Source organism: Exophiala mesophila (genome assembly GCF_000836275.1).
Source record: "Exophiala mesophila strain CBS 40295 unplaced genomic scaffold supercont1.9, whole genome shotgun sequence".
NCBI lineage: Eukaryota > Fungi > Ascomycota > Eurotiomycetes > Chaetothyriales > Herpotrichiellaceae > Exophiala > Exophiala mesophila.
In genome coordinates this window covers 40,590-51,830 of record NW_015622512.1, presented here as the reverse complement: position 1 = coordinate 51,830, position 11,241 = coordinate 40,590, and the positions used below count along the sequence as shown (strand labels likewise).

General features: G+C 51.3%; 3 protein-coding genes across 3 annotated transcripts; all 3 read left to right on the top strand.

Annotated features, from left to right (window-relative positions):
- Positions 1–2,338: 2,338 nt before the first annotated feature.
- Positions 2,339–4,432, top strand: PV10_09225 (uncharacterized protein). Its single transcript, XM_016374355.1, has 3 exons — positions 2,339–3,246; positions 3,323–3,799; positions 3,863–4,432. The coding sequence occupies exons 1-3, from the start codon at positions 2,794–2,796 to the stop codon at positions 3,893–3,895; spliced, it is 963 nt and encodes a 320-aa protein (XP_016219521.1). The 5' UTR covers positions 2,339–2,793; the 3' UTR covers positions 3,896–4,432.
- A 331-nt stretch (positions 4,433–4,763) lies between these two features.
- On the top strand, positions 4,764–6,568 carry PV10_09224 (uncharacterized protein). Its single transcript, XM_016374354.1, has one exon. The coding sequence runs from the start codon at positions 5,296–5,298 to the stop codon at positions 5,911–5,913; it is 618 nt and encodes a 205-aa protein (XP_016219520.1). The 5' UTR covers positions 4,764–5,295; the 3' UTR covers positions 5,914–6,568.
- Positions 6,569–8,463: 1,895 nt separating this feature from the next.
- PV10_09223 (uncharacterized protein) lies at positions 8,464–10,536 on the top strand (the record flags this gene model as incomplete). The annotated part of the gene is made up of 1 exon (XM_016374353.1): positions 8,464–10,536. One exon carries the CDS (start codon positions 8,464–8,466, stop codon positions 10,534–10,536), a length of 2,073 nt encoding a protein of 690 aa, XP_016219519.1.
- Positions 10,537–11,241: the final 705 nt, after the last annotated feature.

Genomic DNA, 11,241 nt, shown 5'->3' with positions numbered 1-11,241 from the left:
AGCATATCGAGACCTAGCAGCAAATCCACATCTTTGCCTTCCATGACCGTGAAGCTACTGGCAAGGTTGTACTGGCCGATTTGAATGTCGGCCGAATGTACTCGACCTAGGATGGTCGCAGTGCCAACACCACGTGCGATGCCACCGTATCTCTTGTCGATCAGCCGCAAGATGCCGCAGCGCTCTGCTGCCTGTGGAGACATGATGGTCGTTTGCGCACCCGAGTCGACAAAGGCCTTGATCGGTGTATTATTGACTGTTACGTCAATGTAGAGCATATGGACGCGGCCAAAGGCTACAATTTGTGTGAGCAATACAATCAGCCAAATGCGGCCATAACCGAGTCAACTTACACTCTGGGTTTTCTTCCATTGCCTTTTGAAGATTCTCCGACACCCTCTCTTGCCGGATCATTTCCTCGATCTTTTGTTGTGCTTCGACGTTGAATGGGTCGGCTTCGAGTAACGCTATCTGCTCCTCTTTCTCGCGTTGAACTTGCTCATGCTGTCTTTGCTTTGCCGCCCATAGGTTGTGGAAGGCCTCTCTATTTGCGCTGGCCATTGCGAGCTCTGGGTCGGCCTGTCGACATTGCTCCAACAACGCGGGATCTCCCAGGATTCTCAATCTCAAAGACTCGGGGTCATTTCCACTCCGTGTTCTCTGGGCCGGCTGGCCGTCGGTGCTATCCGGGCCTGGACGTCTTCGAGACCTGGTTGTCTGAATTGTCATGGCCACATTGTCTCCCTCGCCAATGCCTAGTCCGGTCAAACTCTGACTTGGATCGCGCACCGGGGTGCCATTCTGGAGAAAGTGTTGTGCGGACGGAGGGATGTTGGTCTCGGCTTCTACAATGGCCTTGAGATCATTCAAGGTCATGTCAGGCGAGACATCAAGGTTCAAGAAGTCCGAAGGGATTTCGACGTCGGATGCGATGATGGACACTGAGATCCGCCTATGTAGAATGTGTCAGCGGATGAAGATCAATGACCCTGACTGTCACATACATCTTGTAAGAAAGGTCGCAGCAGGACGGAGTCAAACAATAGTTCCCCTCGTTGGCTTGTTGGGGTAAGAATAGAGTCAGGGGATCGTCCGCTGCCCTTGAAGGAGTATCAGTTTGTTTTGGGTCCTTGTTCGTGTCTTTGACTGGAGTTTTGAAGCCTGTGAGGCCGATGACGTGGGGAATGGAAGCCTCCAGTTCTGGCTTAGTCACCATGGCTCAATTAGTTAAGTACACATTAGGCCATGGCCAGTACCTAGAAGGTACGTGAGGTACTTCTAGTCCCTCGCCTCCCCGCACCGCCTCGTTTGCTTATGTGTAGGATTATGATGCCTAAAAGTCAGGCTAAAAGTTCCGCGACTGCCACCTACTACTGCTCTGCTCCTAAGTACTTTAAGCAAATCCGTCGGCCGAGTGGGCTCCTCGGCCACTTGTGATTTCACTTCCATGGGCTTTCGCCTTAGACTCTGTTGTTCCTCAGCTGCTCAAGTGGAAGCAACAATGAATTAGTCGTCCTCAATTGAGATCGACCTCTGAGGCCTATCAATCGCCTGTTTGACCTGGAGAACGCTAGCACGCAGTGCCATGTGTACATATTAATGTACCAGATGCTACAGGTATTGAGTGCATCTAAATTTGAGTCTCACCTAGAGCTGGCAAGCCTGGGCCTTGCACTATTCAAACGCTCTGAATATTTTCGGAAGCTGGTAGAAAGAGGGGTCAGCACGGCTGCAGACGACGATATGCGTACACATACCATACCATGAACTGCGCTTGGCTTCCTGCTCACGCGACACAGACACGAAAAGCACAGAGACTTAGTCGATGTCAAAGTGAGAAGAAATTTCTTCATTCCCAATTTGCAATCTGAAATGCGACGTCAATGGTATAGTTTGGACACATGTGTAACTTTTAGGGGATAATGGACGGTCCTTGACAACCAATAACCCAAGGTTCTAAGGTACCTACTAACCAGGGAATAGGTACCTAAGGGAAGCACCTAAGACAGCTGAAGCGGGCACAAGGGATACCCAATGCCTGGAATTATTACTGTACTTAGTTGGCCCCAATGGCCCCATGGCCCCCTCGGCCCACCTTCAGGAAGCCTGAGGGATTCTTTTCGGGACATTGTCATAAGCTTAGCCTCCTAAACCTGCCCGCCCTGATCAAAAACTTAATACCTACAATCACCGACTAGGTACCTAGGTAGCTAGCCACCGTACAATGACACAATGGTGCTACCATAATATAGGCAACTAAATGCACAAAACGACTCGGTCCAGGCTCCGGCAAGGGCTCCTTCTCGCTCCCCCGTCGCAGATCGCTCATCCCTCATCGCTGCACTTTCCTCTTCCTCAAATCAGGCCTGTCGAGAAATTGTTCATTGCTCTTGTACATTTGTTCTCGGGCCTTGTTACCTCTAGTTTCTGTGCATTCCATGGGCATCACTAGATACCATTCGCGTGTCCGAACTTCTAGGTCTTTCATCTCAATCAAAGACGCCGCCTGATTCCCACTTTTAAATTGCATCACACCCTACAAGAGACTATAGCCATCATTCTTGTTCTCCGCTGGGTCCTGCAAATCCCCCACGGAAAATTTTCCAGAACCGCCAACGGTGAGGACAAAGTCATCTTCAATCGGATCCCCCAAGTTGGCAGTCCTGCAAAGGATCGAGCCTATCCTGGTTTCGCTAGGCTTGTACACCACATCGCACGACGACCTGAACAGTTGGCTATCGTTTCCAATCTCGGCACTCTGTCCAAACAAGTTGGCCGCAGAAGCAACAAAGCATGGCTCAAAACCCGGATTCGATAAGCCAATCAGATCTTCCTGCCCGCGGTTCTAGCCCTGCCAAGGATCTCGAAACGACAACCGATCAACTCTCCGAGGGCGACTTTGTTCCCATCACTCACAAAGACATTGAGATGCAAGACCATGACATAGATGAGAGCACGTCGGCATCTCAGCATCTAGACTTGCAACGGTTTGGCAACAATTTGCAGGACATAGACGACGCGAATGCCGTCGAAGACGATTCTGAAGACGATGACCACGATCCCATGGCAAATCATCCTTTACTGAACATGTTGAGCGGAAGGTTGGGCGCGCGTCGCCGCGGATCTAATCACAAGTGGGATCATCTACATCCCGAAAATCAGGCGCTCTCGGTCTCCAATGTGGATCAATGCACTGAGCTTGAGGAGCAAGCCTTTCCTCCAGAAGAAAGGGCCAGTCGAGAAAAGGTACGTCGAGCGAGGTCTAACAGTAGTATCTAACTCGGTACGCTTGAGGTCATAGCTAACACTAATTCGTCTCCAGTTTCAATATCGCCTGACTCGATGCCCTGAGCTTACCCTGGGCTTGTTCACTCAACCCACCAAAGCAGAAGCCGAGGCAAACTCCATCGTTGCAGAGAGAAGCTTGATTGCGCACGTCATTTCGACCAGGACGCCTTCCCCTTGTGTGACGGAGGCGTCGATGGAGGTTCCCGCCGATTGGAAATCCCGCCGCTCGTCACTTCCCAGCAAGGAAGACGATGACAACGAGCCCCTAGGCCACCAAGACCAAGGAGGGACCATCTGTATCCATTCAGTGGCAGTGTCTCCAAAGTATCAGAAGATTGGCCTCGGGACTGTGCTGATGAAGTCGTACATTGCGCGGATCAAGGATTCTAAGTCGGCGCAACGGCTGGCGCTGTTGGCGCATGACCATCTTGTACCCTTTTACCAGAGTTTTGGCTTTGAGAACATGGGCCCCAGCTCTGTGACCAGCCACGGTGGCCACTGGAACAACATGGTACGTTGACGATCATCGAGTCTTTAATAAACCAAGGACCGAGACATGGCTAACTTACAATAGATCCTCGACTTCAACTACGATGACGATGAATAGAATTGAGGAGATTGGAACGTGAGCAGACACGTGGTATAATCTGCACTATGAGACACAGCTCAAGTGTCAAGGAATTGGCTCTGGAATTGTGTACGGGTTCTACTATTTTCTGTCGAGCCAAGCCGAAAGATGTCAACGAGTCACGTTGTTGGAAGCGAGTCCACCATGCAGAACCGTGATCCAGGTGATAACTTTCAATGAATATAGGTACCTTGACGATGACACGGGAAGCCACGCAGATCAGTAGGCAGGTGTTGATGTGAATGTAGATGCGGCCGCTAGAGAGCGCTGCCGAGATCAATCATCTCTATTTCAAAGTATAGTTGAGGTTCTGGCGATATTTCGTCTTTGTAGCCACTTTGAAAAGAGGTGAGTGGAGGACGGTGGGGGTTGTTGGTACTGTGTTGTGTGTCGGCGAAGAGGCTGAACCTGGGGGGGTTCGTCATTCCAGTGGTAGATCCCTATGGGACCTAAGGCAGCGATGCATTGACCTCGCCCATATACGGCATGGGAGGATCCTCGTAGGCTAGCTTGGGCGTGCTCAGGCCTTGGTCTCCAATTCATCATGCCTACCAAGAAAGCCTGAGGGCCCCGTGGCCCCTATATGATTCAACCGTCGACCCCTACCCACCCCGGCTCTCACCATGGATCGGCAATAACAGCAAGAGTAATCATGCCGAACGTGGCGAGCGCGGCCGTCATGGACAATTGAAATTCGCGGCTGTCAATTGGTCTTTGGCTGCACCCCGTCGCTTCCAGACACCCGGTTTCTTCCTGTGACGCCTTGACCTTCTCCGTTCGCCGTCGATGTTCATGTTGATGGGCTTAGCGTCCATCAGCTCTTTGCTCGAAGCAAACCCACTTCCCCATCATCTTGTCATCATCACGCATTCATTCGTGTCGTCGTTTCTTTGCTTCCCACGAGTTCCTCCCATCATCAGACGATACTTGTTTCGCCACGTTCGCTCGTCGTTTGTACAGACACTGAAGACGCAGCGTGAATCAAGCGCCCCGTCCCCCTTCAAGCAGTGCCGCATCTCATATGTCGGACTTGTACGCTTCGACATCCGACTAGCCCGCCCACTGTCTACCTCGCAACCATCGCAGTCCACCACCTGGCTGAATCAGCTTTCTGATCACCCCGGCCAGTTTTTCATCCCTCCTACCTCGAACCTCGCGGCCGAATCGCTGTTGTACATACGTGCGCTCTCTACCTCAACCTCCACGATAAAAACCAACTGCAGTGACACTCAGCCACTCGCTCGCAACGACAGGCAGTGTAGACTGAAAGCTTTGGCAACCCTTAACACCTGGGAATCTGCCAGAGACGAGCGCTCTGTGCCGCTTGCGACGAGAGGTCTATTCAAAAGCAATTCGGTCTACACAGCCTGGGTTTGCCCATGATGCCGGGAACCAATCGTCCCTTCTTTGCCAACTTCTTCTCGGCATTCCGAGCCCGCACCAGCCCAACCTTTTCTGCAAAGACGGCATCTACATATGATGTCGTTTCGTCCAACAGTCTCATTGCATCACCTCATGTATCAACGACACACACGAACGCCACTGCCGGCGGAAGCAGGACGATGACGACAAGAGCAAGCGACGCCGGTCCTGTAGTGTCGCAAACGCTTCAGGGTCAGAGCCAGTCTAAGGCAGTGTCTTCATCATCCCCGACAGGTCCTCTACCATTCTCAGCTGCGTCAAGCAGCTCCCATCACCGTTACGCCACCCCACTTTCTCGATCTCCTGGCACCTCATCACCCGTTGGTCATTCACACTCGAATTCATCTCACAATCCTGCTAGCCTTTCAATATCGCCTCCAGCGACGTCTCGTGGCCGGCAGCGACGGGGAAGTGATAGCTCCAATTCGAGCGGGGGCTTTATGGACGCCATTGGTCACGAAAAGTGGTACATCGGCGGGCGAAATGCGGCAGGAGAAGAAACATTCTACAAACTCGGCCTGGTGACTGGGGGAACGGGTCGCAGAGTGAGGAGCCTGGATCGATTGAGTCTTTAAGCCACTGCCAGGCCTGGAGATGCAAGATATTTGTGCCATGAACAAGGGCAAAGTTAAGCGGACTTGCGAGATCTAGCGAAACACTGAATGGTCACGAAAGATTAGGACAACGAAGTGATGGCTACCTCGGGGCATGGGCTCAAATAGGACCTGCCATGCCTCGTTTATATTCTGAAGGCGGACGTTTCAGCTTTTGGAGATATCACAACATGCGTAGAGAACTTGGAACAGTCCAATGGATTGTTGAGATTCTTTGATTGCCTCAGATTGGCGGAGCACTCTAGTTTTCAAATCCCCTCGACAGACGATCGAGAAGGCGTCAGGCGCCAGGCAAAAAAGAAGCACGGGGCGAGAGCTCTATGTATTGGGATGAGTTGCCGCAGCATGAATTACAGTTACTCGAGACAGGTTCTTAGAAAACCAGTGGCTACCTTTGATCTACCTACTCTGAGCATGCGACCGTTCCCCCCTCGATGGGGGTGAAGTCTCGTCCTCGTTCGGGCAATGAACTTGATCACATACCGGCTGCCAGGTGACATGGAATGACAATCGCAGATTCGTCTTGGCGATGGCGTGACGAAGGCTCCTAGCCGGAGCTTGCCACCAAATGAGGGGACGACGGCACACCCACGACACCGCTCCAGATAAATACAATATGTGAGTACTCATTAAAGCTATGAGAGCTCTATTTGAGTCTTCTGTGAAGGTCGCGAGGAGTGGGATCGACGTCGCTTCCTGCCTACAACATCGTTGATGTCACACACGTATAATCATGTGCGTGGTATCTCGGATGTTCTCCGAGATCCAATCTCGCTACATTTAGATCTGGGTTCGACCAGTGGTGAAATACAATTTTTTCGGTATGTACGCATACAGTATGCACGTGCACCGACATGACATCTAGGATCTGTTGGCGCCCATGTACTTCAAGATTGGCATGGTTCTGGCCTAAATGCCCAAAGACCGATAAGGTAGGGAGAAGCCCTTACCTACCGCCGATCAACCAAGGACATCAGGCACCGTACAATAGGTCGTGTGGCAAAAGAAAGGGAATATGGAGGACTAGAATACCATCGATATCGGGCAAAGGCTGTAGGCGGTGAACGCAAAAGATACGAGTGGACGTGTGCGGTGAAGGATCAGGACAAGCAGTCTTTGGACATCTCTAACCTGTTGCCTGCCATGAATACGAACAAGAAAAGGTTCATGGGTCAGACAGGGGTTTGTTCTAGTCCACCCCACTGACAATGAAGCTGGACATGGGAATGTGGAATGATCTGGCCCTGGTTCACGCAAAAGGTTGAGCCCAAGAAGCCTTGTGCACTCACAGAAGCTGCCTCGACCACAACCTGCAGCCTCAAATATCTATTCTCAGCCGATTTGAAAGAAGTCTCAGACGGCCGTCTAATTGCGAAGCGAACCAGGAGAGGAGCATATCGACATCGCTTTCACCGGGGGCGAACAAAGGACTCATTCAAGGGATCTTGTTGCTGTCGAGTGGAAGCAGGGATCTCAAGCCATGTTACTCAGTTGCTTGCTCTCTACAGTAGTGATATTACGGCCCAATCACCCGTGAATACCGCAAGAGCGCAATATTATCTGATCTACTAGCAACGCCACAAGTCGACAGGTCGTGTCACAGATCCAGGTTCGGGTTCTACTTAGTACATGATGTCCTGTAGGCTTTCTCATGGTCGACTAAAATGTGACTCAACACATCGATTGACTGTGACAAATGTATATTGCACATTCTGCATCATTCTTAGGGAGGCACATACTTCCTGAACATATTTAGCACGCTTGGAATAAAGCATTATGCTGTATATGGGCATATGTACCTAGGTATGTGGTAGGCTGACGGTAGGCGGCACTGAGGACCCTCCCCCCCCCCGTTGGTCTGTGGATCCCTGTGGTTAAAGGTGCCACCAGCCTATTGCGAAGGGGGAGGGGCAATAGGGAACCCGAGAAGCCCCTCGCCCCCACGCTCCCTCGGCTCCCATAGGCATACGGAGTCCTCCCTGGTGGTTGGCCCCTCCGGCCTGCCTTATGTATTGTACATATCGTACGATCCGCATGGGGGAGCTCTGCGTGACCTGGGAGCTAATGCTTCGTTCCGCACCCGCTAAATCTTAGTTAAAATCTGTCAATCAACTGACCCGAGACCCACCTGTGCGATCATCTGGGGGGGGCACCTCGACTGGCAAGTATTGTGGTACATAGTACCTAGGTAGTATTTTATTGTTAGACTGTATGTAGTATCACCACCTTACCATTATCTGCAAATGATGCAGCTGCTTCCTCTTCCTCATTACCCACTGAAAACACTGTGGCAATAAAAGATACCAGCTTCCAGCCAACGTCCATTTCGTATAAACTGCATCCAAGTCCAGCCATCGCACAGTCAAAAGCCCATCAGAGTTCCCTCAGCCTTTCCCTCTCTAATGTCGACATCAACTATACCTCCCACCTCATATTGCTGGTGCTTCTCCCTCGACAGCCTAATGCCTGTTCCTTCATTGAAAAGTTCCACCTCTCCGTGAGGTCCCCGTCATGAATCCTCTCAAGCGTCCAGCCCTCGACGAGCCTGACGTTGCAGGGACTCGCTCTGGCCACGCCTTTTTCCAAAACTCTGACGCTAAATCATCGTTTCCCTCAAGTCGGCTAAGTCCACCACTCAGCATCGCTTCAACATGCTCCTGTTCTCGCCTGCACCCCATAGCCCATGTTTTCTCCCTATTTCCAAATCCCGTCGTGGTTCTCGACAAAGACAATTGTGTGGTTCAAACGTCAAAGTCATATCCTCTCCTTTTTGGAACCCCTCCCCGGCATATTCAGGGTCATAACTTCTTCGACGTTGTCAGAGGTAGCATCGTCACAGAAAACCTCGCCCTCGTTGCCCACACCATCCATGTCGCAGCCCAATCCCATTCTGAACAAAGGACTGAGCCACTTCAGCCCGGACAATCATCTGCTTGGTGGCGCCTTCGGGCTCTGCCTATCTGCAATGAACATGATGAGCTACTATATGTCATCATCGAAGGACAAGATGCAACCCACGAGGTAGAACAGGCCATTTCCAGACAGGCCAAGCCCGCTGCCTCTGAAACATATCGAAATCTTGTCAGTAATATTAGAGATTATGCCATATTCATGCTAGACCCGAAGGGCCACGTCTCGACCTGGAACACCGGTGCGAGCATCTTAAAACAGTATTCACGCGATGAGATCCTGGGCAAACACTTTTCCACTTTCTACACCCAACCCGACCGCATATCCAAGAAGCCTGACAAGGAGCTCGAACTCGCTCTACGAGACGGCAAAGTCGAAGACGAAGGCTGGCGGGTCAAGAAGGACGGATCTCGATTCTGGGCCAACGTCATCATCGCACCAGTCTATCGTGAAGGTGTCTTGCAAGGCTTCAGCAAGGTGACTCGTGATCTGACGGAGAGAAAGGCAGGCGAGGCGAGGCTGATTGCTGCTTACGAGGAATCCTCCAAACTCAAGTCTGACTTTCTTGCCAATATGAGCCACGAAATCAGAACCCCCATGCATGGCATGCTTACTGCATTGGGCCTCTTGATCGATACCGGCCTCACCGAGCCACAAAGAGAGCTCGCCAACATCATTGATGAATCCGGTGGCATCTTGCTACAGGTCATCAATGACATCTTAGACTATTCCAAGTTGGCCTCCGGCGCTTTCTCCATCACAAAAGAGGCCATGAACGTCGCCGAAATCGTCGCCGCCGTTCAACGATGTTGCAAAGTTGGCTCAGATCACGGCCCAAGCTTTGAGATTGCCATTGACTCTCGAGTGCCTTCAGTCGTTCAAAGTGATCCCCTCCGCTACCGTCAAATTCTTCAAAACCTCGTCTCTAACGCGGTCAAATTCACCGAGCACGGTTACATCCGTCTTGCCGTAGCCGTCAGCCACGAGGATGATGAGTCGTACTGCCTGAGGACTGAGGTCACCGACACCGGCATTGGTGTGCCTTCTGATTCAGAAAACTTCCTCTTCACCCCTTTCACTCAACTGGACAAGTTCTCTACTAAGCGTTACAAAGGTACTGGACTCGGTCTATCGATCTGCAAAAGCTTAGCTGAACTCATGGGCGGATCCATTGGCTATCGCCAAAATTCGGATGGCCCCGGGAGTACCTTCTTCTTTACGGCCAATGTGCACAAACTAGACTCAATTCCAAACAAAACCGCGACATCTGTCCCCGTTCCCGACGTTGATATCCGGGAGCTTGCACAAAACAAGCAATTACTCCTCGTTGAAGACAACGTTATCAATCAGACAGTAATGGTGAGACTTCTGAATGGCTTTGGCTTTGCAAGAGTTGATGTTGCCGCCGATGGCGCCGAGGGACTAAAGCTCATCAAGCAGAAGCCATTGACGTACAGCATCGTACTCATGGACATCAGCATGCCGGTCATGGACGGAGTCACTGCCACACAACAGATCAGGGCCTCGGGCTCCCAGGTCCCCATTATTGCAATGACCGCTAATGCTCTCAAGGGCGATGAAGAAGCTTATCTAGCAAAAGGCATGAACGGCTATGTCGCCAAGCCTGTGGACCAGAGGCTGTTGTTACAAACATTGATACGCTGGTTGCGCTGATGTCCTGCTCATAGCATGGCCCCTCGTTGATGGCTCCTTCTCTTCTCTTCTACTCTCTGCTCCTATCACCACCCATCTCGTGACCTGCATACGATTTGAATGTCGTGAATTCCTTTGAAGCCCCAAGGCTACGCGTTCGAGTTCGGCCCGGACGCAGGATGGCAGGCCCCCTTGTCATGGCCAATGCAGGCAATCGAAAGAGTTGCGTCTATCTCCTACATCCCGACTTGTCCCCGTCCTGTTTATCTTCTTTCTAAGAGGCAAGCAACTATCGGGACTTGCGTGAGCTAAACATGGCAATGAACCTGTGGCCAGTCCAAGTATAATGCAAAATGCATTCTGGCATTATTGGACTGATATCTATGGTATTGAGGGTAGAGTCACGACTCGGTAGCATTCCACTAATCTGATTAGAACCACCACACAACTGACGACTAAATTTCGCATGCTTCTACTTACAACGGGACCGTTCACAGGCCTTGCCGACGTAGAGAGATATGAGTATGCACTGTCGCGCAGCACCATTTTCAGGGTGTCTGCGTGGGCCATTTATCTGGACTTGGATTGTCCGAGAAGCAACCTCTCATCAATCGTTGAAGTCGACGTTGGCTGATTTGGAGCCGATCGATCGATTCGAGAGAGAATCATTGCCGGGACTGCTCATGCCATGCGTCATGAACCCTCACCTTGTCAACCCGATGTGGC